Raw genomic sequence first — 27,245 nt, 5'->3', positions numbered from 1 at the left:
AACTGGGCAGTACAGATCCTGCTGGAAGGAGCACTGTGTCATGAAGTGAAGCTGGGGTGGTCTAGCTTTCCCTTGTAGCTTGAAAGTGCTGTCTGAGTCAGCTGGCCCTATGGCCTGATGCTTTCAGAGATCAGCAGAAGACCACCTGCTGAATGCCATCTGCGTTTGGGGTTTGGCCCTGTTGTGAGATTGTGGGAAGCTGTGTGAGGTGTTGAGATTTTTGCTCCCACAGAGCTCCAGCTCTGTGCCACTCACTGGGCATGGGCCATGACTCGGAACGCTGACCTTTTCCACATACAACTGGCATGATGTCTTACACAAGCGGGTCTGGGGTTTGCCCATGGTAGTCTCACAGGAAATAGTGTGGGCTCCTCAACTTGACAGAGGCACCACACAGGTCCCAGTGCTTGTTAAAGCTTCTCTGCAGGTAGCTCTCGCTCTGTTCTGCAGCTGCATCGAGACCTGCAGTGCTGTGCCTGGTGGACTTGCTGGCTTAGGCAGAGGACCTTCTATCCCAAAAAGCATTCTGCCTTGAAGCAACAGTCCACATGGACCTCAGCACTGCAGGGCAGTGCCTTGTTCCAGCTATCTGTAGAGCTGTACCACCCTTCCTTTCCTCCTTAGCACTCAGTGTGAGAGTCTGGCACTGTTTCAGCTTCTGTCGATTGTTTGGTGAGGTGGAGCTATGTTAAGAGATTTTTTGGTGGTGCAAGTTTGTTCTCAGCTCCTGTTGGTATTTTGTTATCAGCTCCTGAATTCCTCCTACACCTCCTGTGTGCTCCACTTACAAATGCAGAGACTGTTCTCCTGTAGTTCCCCTAAAATGAAAATCTGAATTCGTGTGACCTGCAAGTGTCACACAAGATCTTGAGTTCCTTGGCTGAGGGGTGCGTATCGAACAGGCAGTGTTTGTTGCCTGCTCAGATAATTGTTTCTGAAATGTGCAATGACTTCATCTTCCTCCCCTGCTTGCCACAGATATCGAGAACCAGCTCCTTTCTGCCCAAATACTCCATCCAAGAAAAACGCCACAGGCCAGATCAAGTCATTTGGCCAAGCAACACAGAGCTGCACCGTGCTTGTGCATGAGCTCCGCTGACAGCCTGGGGCAAGGGCTGGCCTGAAGCCGTGGTGCTGAACCTCTCCAGGTGTTTTTACAGCTCTCTGTGGTTGTACACCATGTGTCTGGGTGTTTCTCCTCCACTCAGATGTGGAGGCTCCTCGCAGCTGTGAGAGGCAGCCCTGTTTCCATGCTGATAGCATCTCTGCCGCACAGCAGCCATGGGGCTGCTGAGTTCTGCTGCTGCCACATTCCTCCCCTGGCTGCAAGTCTCTGATCCTGCCTGTACTTGCTGGGGTTGCTTTCCAGGTCCTCACACAGCAGGGCTTCCCAATGAGCAGGCTACAGGAGAAGTAGCTCATGGACAAGGAGGGCATCATCACTGCAGTGTCTGTATCCCAGAAGGTGGTTCTTCCCTCTGCTTTTTAAGGCACTCTGCAGGGATGAGCGTCCCCCAGTTTCCTGCTGTGGTGATCAGTGGCCTCCTCAGCACCTCTTGCTGATGTCTGCTCCATCTCTGTAGCTCATTCACACAGCTTGTGTTGAGTCACACTGAGGTGACTCTAGGTTCCTCCAAAAGCAGCTGGTGTGTGTTGGGTCCTCTGACCACACAGGGAGCTGGTAGGAGAGACATGTCCTGTAGGAAGTGGGGCTTCTGGAGAAGCAGCTCAGGCACCTCACTCCGAATGAAGATCACCACATCTTCTTTGGGAAGAGCCTGGCCCTGTTGCTTCATCTGGTGTCCTTCCAGCTGCCTGAACTGATTGGGACAGGAGTACAAGACTGGTGCTTTCTTCTGGTGTTGGGATCCCACACCAGCCATCCTCCTGTCTGTCTTGTGGTTCCCAGCAATGTTATTCTGTCTCTGCTGTGTCTTTTGCTTTTCAATCAGGACAGGTTTTCCACAACTCAAATTCAGTATCTGCCTCATGGATGCTGTAGTCATTGGTTATTGCATTCAGCTCATAATTTCTGCTACCCGCAGCCCTCTGCTACTTGCGACTGTGCTTGCTGGGCCTATTACCTTGGGATGGGAGGTGTCAGCCCCATCTGCACGAGTGATTTATGGTGAAAAGTCCCATCAAGGGGTGAGGATGTGCTGGTCTTTACATGCTACCTCTCAGCTTCTCTAGGGTGTAGGTTTTAGGGTGAACAATCAAATTTTACCTCTCCTGTTATTCCTGTGGTAACCTTGGCCTTGGTTGCCTGTGTGGACAGGCTCTCTGCCTACTTCTGCAAGCCTATGGTGGGCAGTAAAGGGCACAGCACATTGAGTTGGCTGGTCTTGCTGTTGTGCTGCCCTGGGAGGTCTGCGAGGGCAAGAAGCAGTAATAGGATTTCCCTTCCCACCCGGTCTGTCTCCAGGGTCTCTTGGGACAGCCTGATGTGCATCACACAATGCAGCAGGAGGAGGCTAAAATAAATCAGAGCTGTGCCCAGAGGACTGGGAGCCAGTGTTTAGAAGTTGGGCTGGGTTTGCCCTGGGAATTAGGAATCAGGCTCTCTCAGTCTGGAAATAAAGGAGTTGGTTCAAGACACAAGAGTGCCTGGCCCCAGGAGCCCAGTCCTGTGTGCTCCGGGGGGCTGAACGGCACCCTCTTGGTCCATGCATCTGTCGTGCAGCCTGTCCTGCAGACAGGCTTTGCAGAGGAACCTGGGGTGTGTGCAGATCCATGACTCCTTCATACTGCAGCTGGACCCAGTCTGGAGGGAGAAGCAACTGGGGAAGTGAAAGAAGAATAGCGAGGGAGAGCTGGAGATGTTTCTTGGGTGAGCTGTGCAAGCAGGAGGGAGTCGGATGGCAGGTAGCAGTGTGGGACACTGTGTGCATGGCTTCCTCTGGTCTGACTTTGGGGTCTGTATTGCTGGCCCCCAGATCAAATCTAAACACACTAATACCAAAAGCTGGAACTGAGAGGAGACCTGGCTTGAAAGCCGGGCTCGTGGGTCAGAGAAGCAGAAGTGTCTGTTGTGCATCAAGCTGTCAAGATGGCAGCTTTGGAGTACCAGAGGTTTCTTGGGACCTTCATGGGCAGTTGCTGGCATGTAACTGGCAGTTACTGATGCCCCGGCCTGATTCCAGCTTGCCTTTAAAGGTCACCTATTACCTCTGACCTATTACCACTGTCTTGGCTTCAGTTTTATCTGCCCCATCTCCTTACCTGCGGATATCTCGGGATGCTGTGGCTCCAGAGCAGGAGAAACATGGTTGTGCACATGAAAAGCAGAAGGCTCTTGTTTCTTTAGAGGTGCTGTAGGTCAGAAGAGGAGTTGAGAAGCATTTGCTCCCTTTAACAGTTGTAAAAACTCTCCATTTAAATCAAAAAGCTGAATAGAAGGGGGTAGCGCAGCAGGTATCCCTTGCAAGGAGGTCTGTCTGTGGTTATTGTTACGAATGTGCTGACTGGGTTTTCTATGTTTAACCAGGTTCCCAGGACTCCTAGGATGAGGCTTCTGTGAAGAGCTAGTGGGTCCCTGCCTGCGCTGCGGTGCCTGCAGATCCCTGTGGTCCCCTTTCCGGCTGGAGCAGTGCCAAGGCCGCCGGGAAGAATGACTGTTGGATGCCTCGTGCAGCCCCCTTTCCTGGGGAGGACTTGGCTCCCTGTGCTGCTGCTGGCGGCCTCTGCTCACTGCCACTGGCCCAGCGAGCCGGCAGAAGTGGTTCGGGACTGGGAAAACCAGCTGGAGGCCTCCATGCACTCCGTGCTCTCGGACCTTCGGGAGGTTGTGCCGGCTGTGGTGGGCATACCAGACAGCTCTGCCGTGGTGGGACGCTTCTTCAGAGTCTCCATTCCCACAGATTTAATTGCTTCCAATGGAGAAATTGTCCAGGTGAGAAATCCCATCCCATGAGGCTTGTTTTCAGTTACATTCTTGCAGGAGCTGAGCTGATCACCCCACTGGGTCATGAGGGTTGCTGTGAAGCAGCGTTAAGGTTTTGTAGGACTATGGGAGAAGGATTTAAACTCTTCACCTCACTGCAAAGTTCCTTTCCTCTATAATGAGGAGAGGAGATTTCTCAGGGATGACTGATCAGTTTGTTGGCTGTATTTAAACTGTGAGACAGCTCTGCCCCTGGAACGATGAGCACATTCATAAGGAGATGTTGCCTCAGGATCTAGGGAGCCCCACAGTTCCTGGGACTGCAGCTCCAAGGCCCAGGGAGTTTGCTTTGCTGTGGTAACAAAACACTGGTAGACAAATAGACCTTGTTCTGCCAGCGGGGCTCTGGGCTGCCTTTGACACAGTCTCTCCTGACCTCGTCCCTAAGTCCTCTTGGGAAAAATAGGAGCTGTTCTCTTTATCTGACATACCCTTGTACTGCTGGCACTGCAGACACTTAAAAACTGAGTTTGGGAATCAGTCCTAAGGGCAAGAATAGCCCAGAGAAGGGTAGGCACTGCTGAACACATTGCTTATCTTCAGTCCTTTCTTGGGAAGGTGCTGAGAAGACAACTTCTCGGCATCTGCTTGCTTGGATCATGTGGTGTTCAGAAAATTCTGGGTTTAAAAAAAAAAAAAAGAATTACATTTCAATCTTGGGATTTTTTTTTTTATTTTTTTCCAAAGAGCAAAACTGAAAAACAGTTTTAAAAATCCGTTTTTAGAAAACATTCTAAAAAGGCAGCCTTCTGGTGTGTCTGAGAAGATCAGAGGGAGATGAAGAGCAAGTCAGGAGAGAGCCTGAAATCTCAGCTTCTCCTTGACGGCAGGTTTGTTTTAGCTCTGCGTCCTGTCACGCAGTTCTCAATCCAGCTACGTGATCCCGCTGGCTCCAGCAAGGGAGCCGGGGCCGCGATGTGCCAGTGGTAGGCAGATAAATCTGAGGAATGCATCTGCTGTTGGCAGACAGGCAGATGGGGAGGAGGAACGTGGTGGGTGAGCCCCTGGCTCGTGGGGTTGGAGCAGGGAATGGGCCCGTTCTACAGCAAAGACCGTGACATTTATTGACTGCAGCCAAGGAGGCGCGGTCGGGGGGCAGCGGTGCCTGCCCTGCTCTCACACCGCCTGTGCTCTGAGCATGGGGCACCACTATAGCACTGGGCTGCAAGAGTTCAGTGCTACAGGCAGGTGCCGTTACCCAGGATCTTGTGTTACAGAAATGGTAACTCTGGGTTGGTATTTTGCATCAGAGTGGCTTGTCCTGGTGTTGTCTAATAGCTACTTTGATGGCAAGAATAATGTTCAGTGTTTGTATAACACCACAGCTTCCTCTTGTCTCCTTTTCTGGCACAAAAGTCATCTTTAACTCCACTAGCTGCAGGAAAATCCTGATAGATGATTTCCACCCCACCTTATTGCTTCAAACCATCCCTCTGCCACTTTGGTGTTGAGGCGTGTTTGCTAACACCAGCAGATGCCTGAAGAGCCTCAAATGGACTGGGTTGGAGCAGGACCCAACAGTTGCTGGATGTGCATAGTTCAGCAAACACTGGGAGTGATTTTCATGCTTGTCCGTGGGCTTGACCACGTGTGTGTTGCATCTGTTCACCTTGAAATTGATTTTAAAGGAGCAGCAGGCTCTGGGGCACTGTAAGCATCCTTAGATGGTGTATCTGGAAGGTCTTTTCCTTGCAGGGGATGCCTGTTGGCTGCTGACCTTTGTTATGGGGATTTGATTCCTGGCTAGCAAGAACTGCGTAGGCAATTCTGGGTGCTGGGGTGCATTTTTGTTTTACTGGAAAGTTTCAGGACAAACGGCTCTGGTCTTTTTCTCAGGCTGCCATGCATTTCTCAGCTGGAGCAGTAAAAGCTTTAATAGTTCTGGATCTTGCTAATTGATTCTCTGTTCTAAAGAGAAAGAATAAGGGCTGTGCCCTTTGAGGTGAAATAGCAGGTCAGAGTTCACAGCATGATGTGGTTGCCTACACTTAGTCCCCTTAAGTATCGGAGAAATAGGCTATAATTTCATTAATTCTTTTTTTAAAGCTGATGTCCCCAAACTCCTATCTGGAGCCTGAAGAAGGTGTGGTGGCTTCCTTTTCAGAGAGTTCCCACTGACTGTTTCTAGGCTCGGTTTGTATTGCTGTGGAGATCACCTTGAAGCTGCTTCTCGGATCCTTTCAGTGCTTGTTAGCAGATTCCAGCTGGCTGTAGACAAAATACTTTTCTCTGCAGCCTTGGCTGTGGGATGGAAACAACGCCAGGCATCCGGAGGAGTGCCTCGCAGGCACGCACTCCTGCACACGCGGGAGGGCTCTGTGTGAACCAGGTATGCGCTCCTGGGAGCAGTGCTGCTGGAGGACAGGTGAGATCTCAGAGTTAAGGACAAAACCAAGTCTATTCTAGCGCGCGGAGGCAGGCACACAGAAAAGTTAAAAACTACCTTGTGTCTTAATTTTGGAGTCTCATTGCCATGTTGCTCAGAGCCAGCTGCTGGCACAGCTTTGTGGCCATTGTAACTTACTGGCCATTAGAAATCCCCTTCCCGTGTGCCTTGTCTTCCCAGATGAGTCCTCTCTCAGGACTCAATGTGTCCTTTGAAGGTTGGCTGCAGCTTGCAGGTATTTCAGCTGTTGAATTTGATGGCAGTTCAGTCCAGATACTGTCCTCTAGCTTCCTCGCTACAGCAAGGCTTCTCACTGCAGGATTGCTCTCCTGGTGTCTGAAGGTATCATGGAAATGAAGACTCTTTGCTGTGCCTTCCCAAAAGGGTTAACAGTAGCGTCTGACACCAAAACCTTGGCACTTTATAAGAGCTGGGTTAAACCATCCAATCTCCACATATGGTACAACCGCTTCACCATGCAGACAGGTAGTACAAGGGTGTGCATGTTCCCATTAGCTCCTAGTTATCCTGGGAGCAGGGTAACCATGGCTGTTGGTGCTGGCACCCTCACCACAATCAGTCATCACTGGCCTGACAATCTGTTTTCCCTATTTCCACTGAAAGCTGTGTGGAGTCTGACCTGTTACCTCTCAGCTGTGTCCTGTTGTTGAAGAACATCATGCTCAGGCCAAAGACCAGGTGGATTTCCTGTTCCTGCCACTTCCATTTGAAGCTGCTCCGGAATTTGTTCTGATTAAAAAATGCAGCTTCTAGCCTAAATTTAGAGATGGCTGGAAATATTTATATGTGCTGCCCTTTAGCTTAAATCAGTTCTACCTTCATAATATTTACTTCCTTTTTGTATTTATAAGGGACAGACGTATTCCTCTGTGTTGATTTTACTGGGTAAAGCAAGCCAGCCTCTTCAGCCTTTTTCATAAAGTAAGTTTTCCTGTCCTCTCCTCTTCTTTATAGCTGTCTTCTGCACCTCTTCCAGCTTGAGTTTATTTTTCTTATGTTTGCATGACCACAGCTATGCAAAATACTCCAGATGAACGTTTACCAGAGCCTCCATCAAAACTTCCTTTCCTCTTCTATAAATAACCTTGTTTGATACATCCTACAGTCGTTTGCTTTTCCATGGCTGCCTTGCTTTGCTCAGACATCTTGCCATCAGCTGAAATAGCTGGGTCTGTAGTTTCTGCTTCCAGTTGTTGAGGTCCCAGAAGTGGACATTAGGCAAAGTATGTGTGATGGTTGATTTTTACAGTGCTGACCATGGTCTCCAGGAGGTCTGCTAGTCCTGTCTCAAAGGTTGTCCCATTTTATCTGTATGAAAACCTAACCTGTTGCTGTCCAGGTGAGGACAGTGGCACTAGCACTGATAGCACCTCTGTCGGCATTTGGGATGGTGGCTTTGCAGTAAACATGGCCCTCCCCTCATCCCACCAGTGATGTACACTGCCACACACTGGGAAAGCTGACACTGGCCTTGATCCATGAAAGACAAAACACACAAAAGAAGGCATTTATGTGGTGTCTACCTTCATCCTGCAGGATGCTTATCTGACTTGGTGTGCAAACTGCTGTAGAAAGCATCTGTTGTCTCTAAGCCTATGAGAAAGACTTTCTGACTCTGAGCCATGGGCTATAGAGGCTGTGATGGCGTTTCTCTAAGCTGTGTGCAATGAATGGAATAAATCTGGGCTTCAAATGCCACTTCCAGAAGCACCAGGCACTGCACTTGGGTCTCAGTATTAAATACAGTCACGAAGTGGCATTGCTGTGGCAATTCCTGCTTCTCCCTTAGGATGCAGGGATAAATCCAGTTCCCTCTAATAAATATGAGTGTAGCCACAAGATACTTGAGCCCTTGCACAATCCAACATCCTAAGTGCAGGTGCCCAGGGTTCATAAAGACAAGCAATTTGATGGCTTCTGTTTAAAGGTGGGTCTAAAAGTATGCTGGAAGGAAAGAAACTCCTGGTGCACAGTGCTTCCCAAGGCACATCCCTGAGCAAGAGGTGATGTGCTGTGTCTTCCTTGAAGCTAATGTAAAGCTGCTGACCTGCCTTCATCCTGGTAGTGTTGGATATGGATGGATCCCATGGGGTAGATCTGCTGTGGGTTTGTTAGGTGATGCTAAGGAGGAGTTCCCAGGTGAGCACAGCTAAGTCTTGGCTCCTGGTGTTTGGGTTTGAAGTACATGGTCTCAGCAGGGCTTTGTTGGGAAGACAGATATAACACATAGTGGGGCCCCTAGAAGCTGCTGTTTTATGCAAACATAGCTGGTGGAAAAGTGATTAGAAAGACTGTATTAACTCACGTAGCTGGTTTACACAGTGCAGCTATGCAATGGGCTTGTGAGCTTATCAGAGCACTGGATATTAATCTGGGCAAAAAGATTCTTGCTTTCATTGAATATTAGCATTATTTATGTTGGAAAAGATCAAGTCCAGCCATTAACCCAGCACTGCCAAGTCCACCACTAAACTTTCTAAGCAGCTGTATTTTCCAATGATTGCTCTATTTGCTGTCTGTTGAAGTGGCTTTTATTGAACAGCTTTACATTTACCAGGCTTCAGGGACCTTGTTTTATGATCGGGATCTGCAGGGATTGAGTTGCAGGAGTCCTGACATGTAGTACCTGCTGTTAGGGCTGTGCTGCACCCCTCAGCCTTGCTCCGACCCCAGAGCAAAGGGCTGGATGCTGGCACCAAGACTGCAGTCCCAAGACACACTCGGTTTCTGGGAAGGAAAGCCACAAAATACTGATTTTTATTTTTTCTTTCTTTTCCTCTTGCAATGATCCTTATTTCAAAGAGTTTGAACTGAATGTGAATTTTATGAAAGAGGTAGACAAGCACAGAGTGCTCCTCAGGGGCTATGGGATGACAAGATAAGTTGGGTATCTTAAAAAGCTCTCTATGTCAAAGCATTTGGACTTCACCTCGTCCCTGGGGTCCCCAGTTTTCTTGGATTAATCAGGTGCAGCAACAGGCACTATTTACAGGGGAGTGCGTAGGGATAAATGGCAGTGTCTGGAACAGGTCCAGGCAGAGGATGACTTGGGCAGGGCTCTGCTTGGCTGCCATGCTGCAATCTTGATGATAAGATGAGCTGATAAGATTTCTGCTGGGGGGCCGAGGGGGCCGCTTATCTTTTTCCTGCAGCGAGGCCAAGTCAGGGAATTTGGCATTTTCAGTGCTTAGTAACAAGCTCTGAGTTCGGAGGAGTGGAAAATGTGACTCAGTCTAATTATAAACCAGCCTTTCAGACAGGCTGGGAAGTTCCTTCTTTTGTCCTGCTCTCACAGGTTGTTGCTCTGAGCATCCAGGGAGACTGGGGAATGCAGCGGTAAGGAGAATCCTACAAAGGAGCAGCGTGAGATAGTGGGATCCGGTTCGCCCTTCCTTGCCACGCTCTTGAGTGCCAGCTTCCCAGCAATCTGCTGATGGCAGGAATAAATTGCTGGGGCTGGTTAGCTGTGCGGCGGCAGCACTAAACCCCCAGCACTTGGCATCGCTGCTGTGTGGTATTTTTGCTTCCCCTTGGCCTTTCGCTTATAAAAAGTCATGCTGAAAGAAGAGCCCGGCTGAACTTTTGATTTAAGCTGTTGAAGGCTTTTCCTGCCCCCTGAACAAGGGAGAAAGCGGGGTGTGGGCAGCCCGTGCTGACCCCAGCCCCAGCGCAGGCGGGCTGCGCCTTCCCGCTCCAACAATAAGGCTAAACAAATCCTTCCAAGCTGCTTGCATGAACCCATGAAAGGAGGATTTCTTGGGACACTCAATGTTTTGTAGTGACCTCCCAGTGAAACAGCTGTTGTGTTCCCTTGCCCAGGCAGTGTGGGATGCTGAATAGTGTCCTTATAGCAGACACAGAGGCGCATCTGGAAAAGAAGCCGTCATGGTAGGAGTATGCAGGGATGGCATGGGCTGGGCATAGCTGCTCAGCCTGCCTTGTCGTGGAGCCATTTTACTGATCGTGAAGAAGTTATCGAGACCAAGTGCTGCTTTTGGGGCAGGCAGGCAGAGCCCTGGGCTTGCATCCCCAAAGGAAAGGGGTTGCTTTCCATGCATGAGGCTTCACTTGCCCTTGGAAATGCAGATTAGCAGCAGATACATGAACATCCCTTTCAGATTTTCACAAGTGTGTAAAAGTAGAGCAGCTGCTTTGCCACCTGGTCCCTCAGGGACTGGAGTTTGAAGTTGAGGGCCAGGACCTGTGATCCAGCCTCTGCAGCCTTATCCTCCCTTATCTCAGTTTTCGAAGCTGGAAGGTTTGAATTTTCTGAGGCAACATTTCAGTGCACACAGATGTGCAGGAAGGGTTTTGCAGGGCTTTCGCAGGCACCAGCTGAAGCATGTGGTTAGTTCAACTGCCCTGACCTACCCTGTGCTCAAAGGAAGCACCAATTACCGGCTGTTCCCATATAGCTTTCAGTCTCTCAACAGAGGTGGTGAGCTCCTGCTGGTAACGAAGACTCGGGTCACCAAGGCTGACGTACTTCTAGAAGCCAGTGAAGTCTCTGGGCTGTTTTTAGACTTTCCGGGGCAGATGCATGGCATGAAATGTCCTGGAGCAGCTTGGTTTTTGTCTGCGAGTACCTGTGCCTTTTGTCCAAAGCTCGCAGTGGCTCCAAGCACCACCATCTGCTGAGGATACCCAAAAGCTCTGTCAGATACCGCAGTCCCCTCTGTTGGGAAGTGCATGTGCTGCCGTTCCTCCCTGCTCCTTGTGGCAAGTAAATGCAACTTCCCTTTCTTCAGGCTGAGCTTTCCCATAGCACACCACTGTGCAGTGACACTGTAGCAGTGCTCTGGAAGCAGAAGACTAAAAGGTGCCCATCCGCCTTTCACCAAGTGTTTTCTGCACCTTGTGTTTCTAGGCAGGACCACTCTGATGTCCTAGTGGTCCTATACGTGCAGTTCTGATGTACTTGAGGAAAGAGGGCATGTAAGATCAGAGGCTCCTCACGTCATCATCTGGTTGCATACAGACAAGCTTTCCTGTCAGGGCTGTTCCTTGGGGCTAAAGGCTCACGGCTGTTGTGGTCTGATGGTTGTCCAGCTCCTGCCTCTAGCCACTGTGTTCCTTGACCCGATGCAGCAGCCTCTGCTGCAGGACTTGCCTGGGGCAGTGGTGTCTGGATAGCGTGGCCAACCTGCAGGCTGTGTGTTCTCATTGTTTCTCTTGGTTCCAGCACCACAAATCACTGCAGCGCCCGCAGCTCCAGCAGCACTGGAGGGGGGATCTGAGACGGATGTTTGGCCCCAGATCTGCCTGCCTGGGGTATCTGATTTGGGGCTGAGACCTCCTGTTGCTTCTGCTGACAAAACTGCCTGGTGCTACTGCATTAGCCAGGGGATTAAGATGAAGTTGGGATTTAGGCAAACAGCTTAGGTTTGACTCTTTCTCTGCAGTTATATTTGCATTTGAATTGCATTTGAATTTCCATTTTCTTTTCCCTGCCTGCTGGTTAATTGCTTGCAGAAGCCTGAGTGCTGCAGACTTGGTTTAACACTGGTTAGGTCAGTCAGCTTGAGCACAGTTCAGCCTGCCTTCTGTTCAGGTGCTGAGAGGGCTGGTTTTCATTACTGGCCATGTGTGTTAGGGTAATGCTGAAGGAGAGCCTGTTGTCATCAGTAATTATGCTCCAGTTGAAATCCCTGGCATGGGTCTGTCTCAGCAGCAGCTGGGGACAAGCAGGGGAAGGGGGCAGTGGGAGATCTGGCAGAGCTGAGCTGCAGGAGTGTTCACGCTCACCCCTGCCCAAGAGCACTCGGGGCTTTTTAGGACTGATAGGAAAGGGTGCAGGAAGGAGCAGAGTCCCTGGCTGCTGCTGCCGCCTGTGGAAAGCCTGACAGCAGAGACTGGGGAGATCCCATCTGATGCCTCCAGGACTGGGAGGTGTTCATAGTGGTGTGCCAAAGGGAGACCTGTGGCAGGATCCTATGGTACCTGTCTCCTGGCAAAGCACTTGTTGCCTCCTTTGTGAAGGATTCATCGTGAGGAGGAGGACTGAATACCTGGAGGATTTAGAGGGCACTGCTGTAGGCAAGAATGTGGATTTTTGCCTGGATTCCCTTGGAGGCAGTGGTTTTGCTCACTGTTTGTTTGCTTATCTTTGTCTTGTTGGCTATAGGGCTTTTAAGATCTAAATATCAAAAACCCAAATCAAACTGAGCTGTCTTCTTTTGTGAGCTGACTGCGCTTAGCTGGCCTAGACATGGCCTGTTATTGTTATCTGAAAGGACTTTATGAACCAGGTCTTCAAAACCAGCAAGGCCACTGTATGGGTATCGAATCCCAGACACAGGTAATTTTTAATGGTCTTCCATACACTGCCAGGTTTGTGTAATCTTTAACCTATAAGCATTTATTTCCAATTATCTCAAATAATGGGAAAACAAAGACAGCCTTTTCTTTTTCCTCTTGAGCAACGGAAGAGTTATTTTGAAACCAGAGCCCTTGCGGGAAATGGCAGGGCTTAAGGCTCATATTTATTGCATACATAGAAAACAAGGAAACTTTTAACATGGAAACTAGAGATCCCAAATCATTAACTATGTGTAGCCTTAACAAACACCCTTTGAAGCAGTATTTGAAGGAAACATTGGTAGAACAGAGTCCACAGTTCACCGTATCATGACCACAGCAGCAATTGCGACCAGGACAGACCCACACCAACGGCTCCTCTGGTTAGCCTTCATTTAGGAACAAGTATTTTTATTCAGCCTGATAATCGCTTTAATTATCTACCCTAATCTTGCTGGTCTCTTTTCATGTGAGCACAGATGGATTCTGCTGCCAGGGCAGCAGTTCTGTTTAAAGCAGAGCCATGGTATCAAACCTGTTGCCTTCCCAAAGGTTTCCCAGGCACAGGCATCATCATGGATTTCATCAGCGTAATGCATGTGATTTTGTTAAAATCACCTCTTGCAGAACCCTTAGAAACAGTCCACATCTCCTCACAGGTTGAATGCAGCTGAACTAGCTCAGCTCTTTTTAGATCAAGTTTAAGTGGGTTTAGAAATGTTTTGCAACCGTTGCATCCCTGCTAGAACAAGTTGTCCCAGTAGGTGATGATTGCCTGGCCTGTTTTTGTTTTTCAGGAGAGCCTAGTTTTTTTCAGTGTGAATCTGTCTAGCTGCAGTTTCATTTTCTAGCATGGGCCCTTAAGAGCATGAGCTCATATGTAAGCTGTAGCTTAAAAATGAGTTTCCAAGCAGAAATACTCAGGGTGGCTAGTGCCACTCTCACTGTCCATTTTGCACAGGGGTCGGCCACCTTTCCTAAGTAGTTTGGTTATCAAGCATGGGAGCACACGTGGTTGAAGGGAGATGCACCCTGTGACGTGGGATTAGGTATGGTAATGCTTGCTGTGCCTCTCTTCCAGTCACAGGCTGTGCCCGGGGAGGACAGAGCAGCAGCAAATCCCAACTCCCAGGAAAGCTCTGGAGGATGGCTGTGGAGTGTGTGATCCTGTAATTAAGGGCTTTTGCAGAGTGCATGGAAAGGAAAGATTTGTTCCAAATGTAGCCTGAAATTACACATTCAGCGTGCATTTAACCACTCGCTATTAACATTTTTATCCTTCTTGATTGTGTGAGTCTCCGTAATGCTGGGCCTTTGTCCTGGCTTCTTAAAGTTCTGTTCCTGTTGTGCGCCCAGCCCTGCCCTTCCTCCTCCCCTTATGGCAGGTTAGTGGCTAATTTTGGCTGAGGGGATAAGGAGTGGCACCATCCAGATCCTGCTGCTGTAAGTGCTGGGTTCCACTGGGCACTGTCCTGGCAGCTCAGTTTTTAAAGGGTGTGATGGAATTACCCTTTTTTAAAGGAACACAAGTGCAGCTCAGCCCTTCTGGCTGGGCAGGAGCAGCCCCTGCCTTTGTTCTCTCTTGGCAGAAGAGATGCCAAGGAAGGACAATTTGGTCCTTTGTTGGAGGAGGCCTGGCTCCATGTTGCCGGTCTCAGGTGAAGGGCTGGGATAAAAGCAGCTCCTGTCATTGCTGTGGTGGGCTGTGGGCATGCAGCAGCAGCCCTGCCAAAACCTGCTGTTGGCTGCCAGGAGCAGAGGTGAACAGCAAGGCTGAGTGGAAGCACTTTCACATCTCAGGACCTTGATTCAGGTGGGCTGCACTGGGGTATAGGGGTATAGGTCCCATGGGGTGGTTTCTTCCAGCTGATGTAAGCAAGATTCTCAGTTTCCTGCTCTCAGATGTTGCTGCTGAGGAGTTAACCAAAAACTGTGCTAATAGCTTTAAACTCTGCTCTATAAACTGTACCCAGCATGTGTCTCATGATGTGCTCTGCAGCTTGTCCAGGCTGGGTGAACACGGGGCTGATCCTCTGCAGAGGCAAGGAATGCGGGTGGTGCCTGTGTGATCATGGCCGAAACCCGCTGCGGCTCTTGCACAAAAGCTTTTTCATGCTCCTCTTACCAAAATGCTTTTGGGTCCTATGTTACTCTTGCAAAGCCACACATCCAGGCCCTTCAGTGTGCTGAAACCCGCAGCAGGGGTGCTCTGTGAGCCCCACTGCCCTCCCTTCAGTGTGCTGCCTGCACCGGGCATGGGGGAGATGTGCCCAGGATTCATGGTCTGCCCAGCCCTGCAGCACTGGGCATCGCTCTGGATGCCATCCCAGGGGCTTTCCCAAGCAGGACCTGTGGCTGGCAGGTCTGGGGAGTCCAGCCCCATCTCTGCACCCACTGCTGGACACAGGGGCACTCCTGCAAGGCAGTGTTCCTTGTGAAACTCCTGGCCCAGCGTTGCGTTTGGATAAACTATGAAATATGCATGAGCATTACAGAATTGCAGAGTAACCAGAGCCCCCTGTGTTGGACTGAGGCAAGCCCAGAGCCTCAACCAAGCTGCTAAATGTGTCCCTGTGAGCCCCAAAACGCCCTGTTTCCTCTGGGGAGATACCTGGTGGTGAAGCCCAGCCTGGGCACTTTGAAACTCATCCGGGCAAAGCTCAAGTTACTTGTCCTGCTGTACCTATAGCCCCAGGAAATGTCACAGCTGGCCAAGCTGGCGCTGTCACCCATTCCACTGTGCAGCCTTGGTGGCTCTACAGTGCCTTGTGATCCATGAGTGGCTATAGAGCAGATGGATGGATGTCAGCTGGAGTTGGGGGGGGGTGTATGTGTTTGCATCCACCCTCAACTACAGCCCAGGGCAGGAGGCAGGAGTCCCGCAGGTTGTGACACATGTGGCTTTCCCCTGCATGGGGCAGAGAGCACCTTGACAGGGTGTCAGCTGGGCTGGTGGCATTTTGGAGAGAATCTGGGTCTTTTCCACATGAGCAAAAGGAGACCTGCAGGGTCTGGGCATGGGCTGGCTGGGAAGGAGACCTGAAGTTGAGAGAGGAGGGTGGGCTGAGAAAGGTACAAATGGATGAAGAAGGACTGGGAAGAGGAGGCAGCCAGTGAGGTTACCACAAGCTTGCTCCTCTAGACTGTAGGGACACCCCATCGCTGCATGCTTTGGCCCTGCTTTGGCGCTGGGCAGTTTGAAGGGGAGGACTGTGCTTTATCAGTCTGCACCACAAGTCATGTAAAAGAAAAGGTGTTGCTGTTGACCTAAAAGAGGTAGTTAAATAGTGTGTTGGAGTCCTGAGGTGCCTGTGGTCTGGCCAAAGCCACTTGTTTGTAGTCTGCAGAAGCAAGGTACTGTATGAAAGTGAAATCTTTCTCGTCTTAAGCTAACCTGAGCCCTGGTTGGTGTGCCGCTGTGTGCCATGTCCAGCAATGCCCCAGTGCTGAGACCCTGGCTGCACACACTCTGTGGCAGTGCTGTGCTGGCCGCATGTCAGGCCACTGGAGCGATGGGCTTGCAGGGCATGATCAGGAGAGGAAAGGAGTGAGAAAGCAGGGATGGGAGAGGAGGGGGTGGGAAGAGGGCAGTTGTTGGATCGTCTCTGTTGCGTGGTGTAACTTCATCCTCAGCTTTGTAGCTGTCCCCATGACTTAAACTCCCCTTCTGCCCTCAAAGAAAATGAACCACTTGTGCTTCGTAGTTGCACAGCAAGTGCTAGAGAGCTGGTGCCTGCAGGTGAGGGACCTTTACAGGGCTTCATGACCTCCTGTGGCTCCTGAAACCCTTTGGGACCAGTGCCCTACAGAGCTCGTCCTTGCCACCATAGAGAGGAGAAGACACAGGCTGTTTCTCTGTAGCCAGGATGTTCTTCCCTCCTTATGCTTCAGGTTTTTTTCTTTAATCCTTCAAATTAAGTGTCATTACTGCTAAAACCTGTGCTAATGATGTACTTCTAAGAGCACCTTCTTCTTTTCTTCCTTTGGTAGATCTCCGAAGCTGGGAAGGACTCCTTGCCTTCCTGGTTACACTGGAACGCGGAGAGCAGCTCCCTGGAAGGGCTGCCCCTTGACACAGATAAGGGCGTCCATTACATCTCGGTGACCACGCTGCAGCCCTTCCCCAATGGGAGCTATGTGCCACAGACTGCAAACGTCTTCTCTGTTGAGGTCCACCAAGAAGACCACAACGAGCCTCAGTCAGTGCGAGCAGCCATCCAAGACACGAGTGATGCGGCACCATTTGTGTGTGGCTCGGAAGAGCCAGTCACCATCCTAACTGTCATTTTGGATGCCGACCTAACAAAAATGACACCAAAGCAGAGGATTGAACTCTTAAGCAGAATGAGAAGCTTCTCAGAGGTAGAACTTCACAACATGAAGTTGGTTCCTGTTGTAAATAACAGACTTTTTGACATGTCGGCTTTCATGGCTGGACCAGGAAATGCAAAGAAGGTGGTGGAAAACGGGGCCTTACTTTCATGGAAACTGGGATGTTCTCTGAGCCAAAACAGTGTCCCCAACATCAGCAAGGTGGAGGCTCCAGCTAAGGAAGGAACCATGTCTGCCCGCCTGGGCTACCCTGTTGTTGGCTGGCACATTGCTAACAAGAAGCCTCACCTCCCAAAGAGGATGCGGCGGCAGATCAATGCCACCCCTACGCCTCTGACTGCCATCGGGCCACCCACTACTGCCGCACAAGAGCCACCGACCAGGATTGTCCCCACCCCAACGTCACCTGCCATTGCACCTCCAACAGAGACAACGGCACCCCCGGTCCGGGAGCCCATACCGCTGCCGAGGAAGCCTACAGTCACCATCAGAACGAGAGGCCCCATCGTCCAGACACCCACTCTGGGACCCATCCAGCCAACCAGGGTAGCAGAAGGCACTGGCACGGCCACTGTGCCAATTCGCCCCACGATGCCAGGGTACGTAGAGCCCACGGCAGTGATCACACCACCCACAACCACCACCAAGAAACCAAGAGTCTCCACTCTGAAGCCAGCCACGCCATCCACCACAGATTCCTCCACAACGATGACACGAAGGCCTACTCGGAGACCCAAAACACCCCGTCCAACAAAGCCCCCCAGCACCACCAGATCCCCCATCTCCAAGCTGACAACAGCCTCACCACCAACCCGCGTACGCACCACAGCTAGCGGGATCCCCCGGCCCTGGGAGCCAAATGAGCCACCCAAGCTGACAAACCACATTGACAGGGTCGATGCTTGGGAAGGTACTTACTTTGAGGTTAAAATACCATCGGATACCTTCTATGACAAGGAGGATACCACCACTGATAAACTGCAGCTGACCTTGAAGCTGAAGGAGCAGCAGATGATAGAGGAGAACTCGTGGGTGCAGTTCAACAGCACCAGCCAGCTCATGTACGGCATGCCCGACCACAGCCACATAGGGAAGCACGAGTACTTCATGTATGCAACTGACAAAGGTGGGCTTTTTGCGGTGGATGCTTTTGAAATCCATGTCCACAAACGCCCGCATGGGGACAAGTCACCGGTGAAGTTCAAGGCCAGGCTGGAAGGGGACCACAATGCTGTGGTAAATGACATCAATAAGAAGATCATGCTGGTAAAGAAGCTGGCTCTGGCATTCGGTGACAGGAACAGCAGCACCATCACAGTGCAGGATATTGCCAAAGGCTCCATCGTAGTGGAGTGGACGAACAACACACTGCCCCTAGAGCCCTGCCCCCGAGAGCAGATCCGGACTTTGAGCAAAAAAATTGCGGATGACTCTGGCAGGCCGAGCCCGGGGTTCTCCAACGTCCTGCAGCCTGAGTTCAAGCCTCTGAATGTGTCGGTGGTGGGCTCTGGCAGCTGCAGGCACATCCAGTTCATCCCCGTGACAAAGGATGGAAGGGTGATCTCGGAGGCGACGCCAACGGTGGCAGCAGGCAAAGACCCCGAGAAGAGCAGCGAGGACGATGTGTACCTGCACACCGTCATCCCTGCCGTGGTGGTGGCCGCCATCCTCCTCGTGGCCGGTATCATTGCTATGATCTGCTACCGCAAGAAGAGAAAAGGAAAGCTGACCATCGAAGACCAGGCCACCTTCATAAAGAAAGGCGTGCCCATCATCTTTGCTGATGAGCTGGATGACTCAAAGCCCCCGCCATCCTCCAGCATGCCCCTCATCCTCCAGGAGGAGAAAGCCCCACTGCCCCCCCCAGAGTACCCCAACCAGAGCATGCCAGAGACCACGCCGCTTAACCAGGACACCATCGGGGAGTACACACCGCTGCGGGATGAGGACCCCAATGCACCGCCCTACCAGCCCCCCCCACCCTTCACCGCACCCATGGAAGGCAAAGGCTCCCGTCCGAAGAACATGACCCCATACAGGTCCCCGCCACCCTACGTGCCCCCTTAACGAACAGGAGGATCTTGGGGGGGGGAGAAGGGGCCTCCACTCCAGCTCCACACCAGTGCTGTCTGTGGGCCGTCAGCCCCCTCGCCAGCCGGGAACACAGAACCCCAGCAGACGCTCCCTGGCTGTGCCCGCTGCACTCGTGGGACTCGGGGGGACACTTGTTTTATTTTTGCCTAACAAGCTTTGGTTTTATTTTATTCATAGAGAAACAAAAAAATCTCGGCTCAAACACGCCTTCCTGGCGGCTGGGCTTCGGGCCAGGGCCGGGCGGCGGGCAGGGAGGGGATGGGATGGGTCGGGACGGGAAGAGCAGGCAGCACTGGGGTAGCACTCTGGGTCTCCGCTGTTTGCCTTTAACACTAACTGTACTGTTTTTTCTATTCACGTGTGTCTAGCTACAGGACGTAACATGAAAGGTAGCCTAAAACAAAATAATTAAATTCAAGGGACTTTCTGAAGCCGATGGTTTTAAGTTTTTACATTTAATCTGCTGTTCCCCTAAACCGGGATGTGTAGGTTTGGGAAAGGGGAGGGCAGTGCTGTGCTGCAGCTGAGCTCCAGGGTGATAGGGGGCTGGTTAAGGAGAGACCCTGGAGGGCAGCCAACCTCCTCCTCCTCAGAGGTGGGGATCAGCTTCTAGATTTGGGGGTCGATTCTTTTAATTTTGTTTTTTAATGAAAGAAATGCTATTTTCTCTCACATCATGCAGTAGTCATCACTTGAGTCAGACTGGCTGCGGGTACCTCTGGGTTCAGCACTGTGCCCAGAGGGTGAGTGGGACCCCCATGATGCAACAGCGTCTCCTCTTCCCCTCGAGTACTGGGGTTGGGGTGGCCTTTTATTGAGCAAACCGCACACCCCGAGAGGGGTTTGAGTGATGATGGGGGGGGGGGGGGGGGCGTTCTCTGAGGCTGGTGCTGTCTCTTTGCCTCCGCTTTTGGGAGCGGTGCTGGATCAGCCTCCCCAGCCCCTGGCTGCGGGTTGTGCACTTCCTCCCGGCTGCTCAGTGCCGGGATGCTGTTGGAAAAGATAAAAGGTTAAAGGGGCAGGGGGGGAAGAGAAGGGAAAAAAAGGGGGGAAGAAAAAAAAGCAGGACAGGGTCAGTTCACAGTAAAACCATCAGTGAAGTCTCAAACCTGATTTTTTACAAGAGTTTTGATACAGCCTCCAGAAGTTTATTAAAAGAGTTAAACCCGGTGTAGCGCTGCCCGCCGTTTGTACGAGCTCGGCCCCCCGCGGCCGCCGCCTCCCTCCCTTCCCCCTCTTTCTCCTTGACGCCGACTACGCTCGGATCCGCGCTTTCCCGGGGCGCCCTTTCGGGTCGGTTTTGCCGGGAGGACAGGTCACCTCGGCGGCACGCACCGGGGCCGCGCCCGCTGCTGCCGCCCTTGCCGGGGGCGGGGGGGGGGTCTGCCCGCGGTGAACGGGCCCGGCCCGCCGGTAACGCGTGCGCGCGCCCCCCGCACCAACACCGGGCGAGCGGCGCCCCCTGCTGGCGGGAGTGGGGTCCCCGCTTCCGGTCGGCATCGCCCCGGTGCCGGTCCCGCCCAGGAAGGGCGGCCGCGCGGCGCCGCCATGTCGGGAGCGGCGGGGCCGGGGCCGCCGGTGGGGCCGGGCCGCTCCCCGCTTCCCTGCGCACCCCGCCCCGCCGCCGCGCTACAGCTGAGCGGGGGCACCGAGCCCGCCCGGCCCGGGGTCGCTGTCATCGACCTGCGCTTCCCCCGCGGCGCCGCCGCCGATGTGAGTGCGGCCTGGGGCGGGACGGTACCGCTGTGGAGGGGACAGAGGGGTGCTGGGGGGAGTGGTCCCGGTGCGGGGAGGGGATGCCGGTGGCGGTGCCCGGTATTGCCAGGGACAACACTCGTACCGGTGTTGGGCGGGATGCTAGGGGTGGGTGGCCAGGTGCCGGTGCCCGTCCCAGTAGCGGAGGAGGGGGATGCTGGTGCCGGTATGGGAGGGCACGGGCGGTGCCTTTTTGGGGGGTGTGTGTTACCGGTTCCGGTATGGGGAGTGAAGGCTCCAGTACTGAGGGGGGGCGTTTGTGCTGGTGTTTGGGGGGCGTTGTGCTGGTGTGGGGTGGAGTTGCCAGTGCCGATATGGGGAGGAGGCGCTGGGGTCGGTAAGGGGGTTGCTGGTGTGGGGGATACCGGCTCTGCTAAGAGGGGTGCTGGTGTGGGGGATGCCGCTGCCGGTTTTGGAGGCGCCGGGGCGGGATCTGAGCCGCCGGTTCCACCGCAGGTACAGGAGATCGTCTTCAAGAACTTCTACACGGCGTTCCTGAGCGTGCGGGTGCAGCGGCCCGGCCCCGGCGGCTCCCGGCGCTGGGTGACCTGCCTGCGGGACATGTGCCTCATGCCCTGCCCGCACACCGAGCAGGGCGCGCAGGACTACTTCTCCCTCCACCGCAACCAGGTCGGCACGGCTGCACGGTGGCCGTGGCATCACCCGTGCTCTGGGGCTCACCCCTCTTTGCCCACCCCCCAAGGACAGCTCCCAGTCCCTAAGGCCCTGTGCTGATGTCCCACCGTGTACACCCCCAGCAGCGAGGGTCCTGGTGCTGGTCGTGCCCCTGCCGCGCTCAGCCCAGACAGCCACCACGAGGTGACACTTCCCTCGGGCTCCTTCCGTTCAGGGTGGGTTGGGTTTTTTTGGAGGAAGTCTAGAGTGAAGTGTCCGTGAAGGTCAGGTTGGCCAGGGCTTGGAGCAACCTGGTCTAGTGGGAGGTGTCCCTGCCCATGGCAGGGGGTTGGAACTGAATGAGCTTTAAGGTCCCTTACAATCCCAAAAGCTGTCCCTGCGCAGCATGGCCTGGCCAGCCCCTGTTGGTGACTGCTGTCCCCATCCTTGCCCCAGTAGATGCTGTGTGACATGGACCAGGTGACAGCAGTACGGTTCATTCTGCGGCAGCCCTCCCCAGTCTGGCTCCAGTTCACCATCGAGGAGCTGCAGATTTTCCCCCCTGGACAGAAGGTGAGCGGGTGGGAGCTGCCCTCCCCAAGTCCATGCAAGGCCACTTCTCAAGTGTTGCTCCCTGCAGCTATGGGGGCTTCAGGCTCCCTCGTGTGGACACAAGGATGTGGGTCCAAGTCCTTATCCTTTGCTGGAGCTCTTGGGGGCCAAAGGGAGGAATGGCTCCAGCCAGCCCCAGCCCTGCCTATTCCTGAGGTAGATGTTTGACAAGCAGGGCTAGAGCTGGAGGTTACTGCAACAACTCAAGGGTGGCAAACAACAACTCAAAACACAAAATTTCCTTTAATGATGGTAAAGTGTCACTTACATCCCTAGCAATATAAATATGCCGGGGCTTTGAACCACGTAGCGTGCTGCATGGTGTGAGAGATGGAGGTGGTATTGGGGACACCCTTATGTGACCCTCTGGATGTGTTTCAGAGCCCCCAGACGGATTTTCCCTCCTGGCTCTCCCAGCTGACCCCTCCGGAGCAGCCAGCCAGCCTGCCTGGGGTGAGTGACCTTGCTGAGGTACTGGGGGGAAGAGAGACCTGTGTGGGGTGCTGGCCATGGACCTTAGCATCCCTGGTGGGGCTGCTAGCCCCAACCCTGCCCCACTGGCTCCAGACCCCACCAGGAAGGTGCATGCTGCAGAATACATTGCCCAGCCAAGGCAGCCCATGGGCAGAGGGAGCTCACAGCTATGGTGCATTTACAGCTTGTGAGGCACATCTGCCTGGCAGCGGCTTCCAGTGAGCAAAATCTGGGCAGAGCAAGGCACAGGGGGCAGCTGGTCTGTGAGAACCTGCAGAATCAGCCAAGAGCAGGCTGGGCCAGGAGCCGTGCCACACTGCCCAGCAGCAGCACAGCAGTTCTGCTGCTGAACTTGGGTGCTGTGGAGTTCACATTGCATCGGTGGCAAGGGTTCTGCCAGGCCTGGCAGGACTTGGGAGCATAGGCCCCTGCCCACTGTCTGCTGGGGAGGACACCCCAGTCTCTTGCTTGGATCACATCCGCCTTCTCAAGGGATGGTCCAGGGAGATGCCACGGGCATTGGCACGAAGCACCCACCAGCACCTTGGCACTGTGGGCAGGGCTGGCCAGGGCAGAAGCAGTGCAGAGCTTCACCCCAGCCTGGGGAGCTGCTGCTGAGCCCATGGGTCCCACTTGGCCCCCATGGTGAACCAGAACCTGCAGCAGGCTTTCTGTCACCAAACCCAGAGAGCACTGCAGAGGGAAGCAGTTGGGAAACTCCAGACTGTGCAATTAGGTGTTTAATCATAAGCCAGCGCTATGCTTTCTGTCATCCTGGGTGCCTGCCAGCAGAGGTGGGCTGTGTCGGCACCATGGCACCCAGGGATCAGGGTCACCCATGTCCTCAGCCACCCATTTTCCTAGAGTGGGGCCCTGCTTACCCTGCATTGAGAAACCACCAGCAGGTTGGGAGCATGGGCACTATTGGATAGTGCCTGGTTCCCAGGGAGCACAGCCATCCGGCCACACCACTGCTCAAGCTTGCAGTGACTAAGCCCACCTGGCCCATTCCCACTCTGCAGCACTGTGCCTGTTTCTTTCCAGGAGCTACCTGACCCGGAGAAGGTGTCAACAGAGGTCCAGCAAATGTGGGTGCTGACAGAGGTGATCCGCACTCGCCAGGCAGCTGCCCGCATCGGGCGCTTCGACGTGAGTTCCACCACCCTGCTCACAGATCTTCAGCCTGGCCACATTGCTGGGGGAGCCTGCTGGAGGGGCTGCTCCTGGCAGGATGGGGGTTTGGGGTGTCCCGGTAGAGGGATGGTGCAGTGCAGGGCTGACAGTTGTTCTCTTTCCCAGGTGGATGGCTGCTACGATGTCAACCTGCTTTCCTACACGTGAGCCCTGGCGGTGCTGGCCGGAGGGAGCTGCCTGCCCCGTGCCCAAGCGGACTCCAGTGCTCCCACATCGGCCTTTGTCCCTGTGGCGCTGGGGGGGGGGGGGTGTGTGCGTGTGTTCTGGGCCCTCCCCGTGCCCTTCCCCAGCTCCTCCTGTGCTGTCTGCCCGCGGTGAGCAGCGCTGCCGCCCCAGAGGCCCCTGAGAGCCTCTCCCAGGCCGGTGCCCTCCAGCTCCCGTCGCTCTGCCGGTCCCCGCACCCTGCGTCTGCCCCAGGCAGCAGCCCCTGGCCCTGCCTGCGCGACAAAAGGCTCCCGCGGACAAGGGGGACCGAGGAGATGCGGGCGGGGGTGCTTCCACCACCACTAAAAGCTGCTACGTTGGCCCTGCCTGTGCGTGCCTGTCTGTAAGGCGGGTGGCCGTGCCCCAGCATACCCCCAGGCCGGCGCCGGGGGGCGGGTCGGGGGCGGGTCGGGGGCCGGCCGGACTCCATGTCCCAGGCGCCCCGGGTCCGTACCGGGCTGTGCCGGGGAGGGAAGGAGGGAGGATGCTGCGGGCGGGCTGCCGCGCCGCGCTGTCCCGCCGCCCCCCGCAGGGCTCCGCGCCTCGCCGCGGGGCCGGGGAGCAGCGCCCCGGGGGGGCAGAGGCGGCGGCGGCGGGGCAGAGTCTTAAGCGGACGCCGCTGGACGCGCTGCACCGGTCCCGCGGCGGGCGGATGGTGCCGTTCGCGGGCTGGAGCCTGCCGCTGCACTACGAACAAGGCCATCTCCAGTCCCACCTGCACACCCGCCGCCGCTGCTCCCTCTTCGATGTCTCCCACATGCTGCAGGTACCCGGGGGGGGTGTGTGTGTGTGTGTGTGTGTGTACTACGGGGGTCACCCACACGGCCTCACGCCCCTCCCGGCCTATTCCAGACTCGTGTGTACGGCCAGGACCGCATCAGGTTCATGGAGAGCCTGGTGGTGGGGGACATCGCTGAGCTGAAGCCAGGACAGGTATGGGGGTACAAGGTGTCTGGCAGGGCCAGAGGGCCCTGGGCATGTCCAAGAGGGACACAGGAGGACATGAGCAGCCTGCCCGCGCTCCTGAGGGCCATGTCCCACAGGGCACCCTAACGCTGCTCACCAACGAGAGAGGCGGCATCATGGATGACCTCATTGTCACCAACACACTGGAAGATCACCTCTATGTTGTGTCCAACGCCGGCTGCGCTGACAAGGACTTGGCCATCATGAGGGTACATGGCTGCCTGAACCCCATGGGAGGGGGGAAGCGCTGTGGGAATGAGTCTTCCCACCTCCTGGGGAGATCTGTGGCTGCATGCACAGAGGTGGCTATGGCCACACATGGGGTTGGCCCCCAGGGCAGCAGTGCACTGTCACCCTGGCAGGGCAGAGCAGCAGAGTTGCAGGCCACCGGTGGTGACATCCATGTGGAGGTGTTGGACAACGCTCTGCTGGCTCTGCAAGGTAGCAGGGCCCACAAGGGCCTGCCCTCCTCTGGGCCCTTGCCCAGTAGATGTCAGTGCCCTTTTCCCATCCCACCCTTCCCTGGACACTGCCATCTCCTAGACACCTGCCTCCCCAGGTCCCTCCATGGCACGGGTGCTGCAGGCGGGGCTGTCAGATGACCTAGCCAAGCTCTCCTTCATGAATAGCATCACCACAACGGTCTTTGGCGTGCCAGGCTGCCGGGTCACGCGCTGCGGCTACACTGGCGAGGATGGCGTGGAGGTACTTTGGGAGCTGCACCTGTACCGAGGCACCAAGGGAGGGGAAAGCCATGTCCCACTGACCCTGCCATGTCCCCTGCAGATCTCAGTGCCCGCAGGGCGGGCAGTGGAACTGGCTGAGCAGCTGCTGGGTGTCCCGGACGTGTGGCCGGCAGGGCTGGCAGCCAGGGACAGCCTGCGCCTGGAGGCCGGGCTCTGCCTCTATGGAAACGACATCGATGAGACCACCACACCTGCTGAGGCTGGGCTGATGTGGACCTTGGGTAGGCTGTGGCCATGGCCATTTCCTCCTTGGGGCAAGCAGAGGGGTGAGGTGTCCCCAGGTCCCCAACAGGGCAGAAGGGGACCAGGAGACATCAAAGACCCTCCCCCGTCTCTGCCCCACAGGGAAGCGCCGGCGCAAAGCCATGGACTTCCCTGGCGCACAGATCATCATGGCACAAGTGAAAGAGAAGCCAAGACGCAGGCGTGTGGGGCTGACGTCAGTGGGACCCCCCATACGGCCCCACATGGCCATCCTGGACCCTGAGGGCACTCCTGTGGGTGGGTGGGGCAGCGGGGCTTGTGTGGGTATAACCCCAAACTGCGCCTGTGGCAAGGGAGGGTGCTGGGACTGCCAGCCCCTGCTCACCTCCCCTGTCCTCATGTCCGCAGGCACTGTGACCAGCGGCTGCCCCTCGCCCTCCCTGGGCAAGAACATCGCCATGGGCTACGTGGAGGCAGTGCACAGCCGGGCTGGCACTACACTCACCGTCGAGGTGCGGAAGAAGCAGCACCCAGCTCTTGTCACCAAGATGCCCTTCGTGCCCACCCAGTACTACACGGCCAAGTGAGGCCATCGCCTGCTGCGGGCACAGTGCCCCAGCCCCAATAAATGTCCCTGCCCCAGTCTCCTGTCTCCTCTGTGGTGATGGCAGCAGGTGCCAAAGCAAGGGGTGGCAGGGGAAGCACAGCGCTTTAATGGTGCAGGCAGCGCCCAGCCGTCTTGGCAGTCCTCATTCCCGGTGCGTCTTCCCTGGCTCCGTTGCCAGGCCGTCCCTGCAAGAGAGGGGCAGCATGAGCTGGGCTGGGCAGCACCCCGGCAGCGGGCAGGGCTGGCTGGGGCCGCATTTACTGGGAGCACTGGTGTGCGGATGCAGACGCGGGGGGGGCCGTTCGCTGGGTACGGTGGCACTACCCGGAGGACACTCGGGGGCATGCAGGGCTGGGGGGGGGCGGCTCACGGAGGTGCCGGTGCCGGGCGGGGAGGCCGCGACGCGGGGGTGAAAGCGGTCGGGGCCCGGTGTCGGTCGGGACTCACCGGGGCAGGCAGTGCCGCTCGGCAGCGCCGTTGCGTCCGGCCCGGCCTGCGGGGGAGAAGGAGTGAGCGTGGGGCCGCGCGGGCCCGGGGCTGGAGGCAGTTCCGCGGGGGCGGCGGGCGGCGGGGTCCGTCCGGTAGCAGAGCTCGGCCACCGCCTCGCCGTAGACACGCCAGGCCAGCAGCACGCCCAGCAGGCTGAGCCCCAGCCAGAGCAGCAGCAACTGGCACAGCGCGGACCGCACGTCCTGCTCTGCCCACTCGTCCGCCAGCTGCCGGCCCAGCGCACCCAGCGCCCTCCACGGCGCCTGCCAGCCCGCCGACATGGCTGCCGGGAAGCACCGCGGGCGG

The 27,245-nt window shown here is 55.0% G+C and overlaps 4 protein-coding genes across 6 annotated transcripts in view; 3 read left to right on the top strand and 1 right to left on the bottom strand.

Moving 5' to 3' along the window:
* DAG1 (dystroglycan 1) overlaps window positions 1–19,504 on the top strand; it is a 52,580-nt gene extending 33,076 nt beyond the window's left edge. For all 3 annotated transcript variants that reach the window (XM_061458220.1, XM_061458219.1, XM_061458221.1), the window contains exons 2-3: window positions 3,488–3,892; window positions 16,638–19,504. In XM_061458220.1, coding sequence (XP_061314204.1) covers window positions 3,611–3,892; window positions 16,638–19,046 — 2,691 coding nt within the window. In that variant the 5' untranslated portion in view covers window positions 3,488–3,610 and the 3' untranslated portion in view covers window positions 19,047–19,504. The remainder of the gene's footprint in view (window positions 1–3,487; window positions 3,893–16,637) is intronic.
* Window positions 19,505–20,606: 1,102 nt separating this feature from the next.
* Window positions 20,607–23,973, top strand: NICN1 (nicolin 1, tubulin polyglutamylase complex subunit). The gene is made up of 6 exons (XM_061458237.1): window positions 20,607–20,786; window positions 21,285–21,458; window positions 21,903–22,016; window positions 22,437–22,508; window positions 23,574–23,678; window positions 23,829–23,973. The coding sequence occupies exons 1-6, from the start codon at window positions 20,622–20,624 to the stop codon at window positions 23,868–23,870; spliced, it is 672 nt and encodes a 223-aa protein (XP_061314221.1). The 5' UTR covers window positions 20,607–20,621; the 3' UTR covers window positions 23,871–23,973.
* Window positions 23,974–23,980: 7 nt separating this feature from the next.
* Window positions 23,981–26,487, top strand: AMT (aminomethyltransferase). The gene is made up of 8 exons (XM_061458235.1): window positions 23,981–24,693; window positions 24,780–24,860; window positions 24,971–25,102; window positions 25,256–25,334; window positions 25,453–25,598; window positions 25,680–25,860; window positions 25,985–26,140; window positions 26,252–26,487. The coding sequence occupies exons 1-8, from the start codon at window positions 24,412–24,414 to the stop codon at window positions 26,428–26,430; spliced, it is 1,236 nt and encodes a 411-aa protein (XP_061314219.1). The 5' UTR covers window positions 23,981–24,411; the 3' UTR covers window positions 26,431–26,487.
* Window positions 26,488–26,535: 48 nt separating this feature from the next.
* Window positions 26,536–27,241, bottom strand: TCTA (T cell leukemia translocation altered; the record flags this gene model as incomplete). The annotated part of the gene is made up of 2 exons (XM_061458200.1): window positions 26,536–26,635; window positions 26,898–27,241. Coding segments are annotated over 2 exons (387 nt in total), but the record flags the coding sequence as incomplete, so codon positions are not given.
* Window positions 27,242–27,245: the final 4 nt, after the last annotated feature.

This window comes from Pezoporus flaviventris, unplaced genomic scaffold, assembly GCF_033815535.1.
Source record: "Pezoporus flaviventris isolate CSIRO_AGI_PZ_B2104156 unplaced genomic scaffold, CSIRO_AGI_Pfla_v1 ptg000026l, whole genome shotgun sequence".
Lineage (NCBI taxonomy): Eukaryota > Metazoa > Chordata > Aves > Psittaciformes > Psittacidae > Pezoporus > Pezoporus flaviventris.
This window is presented reverse-complemented; position numbering and strand designations above follow the sequence as displayed.

What these genes read in the sequence shown, in the direction of transcription:
- NICN1 (XM_061458237.1), top strand. Translation starts at nt 20,622, where the DNA reads ATGTCGGGAGCGGCGGGGCCGGGGCCGCCGGTGGGGCCGGGCCGCTCC. An exon ending in CCCGCGGCGCCGCCGCCGAT is followed by an intron (nt 20,787 to 21,284) that starts GTGAGTGCGGCC and finishes GTTCCACCGCAG; the next exon opens with GTACAGGAGATCGTCTTCAA. An exon ending in TCTCCCTCCACCGCAACCAG is followed by an intron (nt 21,459 to 21,902) that starts GTCGGCACGGCT and finishes TTGCCCCAGTAG; the next exon opens with ATGCTGTGTGACATGGACCA.
- AMT (XM_061458235.1), top strand. Translation starts at nt 24,412, where the DNA reads ATGCTGCGGGCGGGCTGCCGCGCCGCGCTGTCCCGCCGCCCCCCGCAG. An exon ending in AGGACTTGGCCATCATGAGG is followed by an intron (nt 25,103 to 25,255) that starts GTACATGGCTGC and finishes TCACCCTGGCAG; the next exon opens with GGCAGAGCAGCAGAGTTGCA. An exon ending in CGCTCTGCTGGCTCTGCAAG is followed by an intron (nt 25,335 to 25,452) that starts GTAGCAGGGCCC and finishes CTGCCTCCCCAG; the next exon opens with GTCCCTCCATGGCACGGGTG.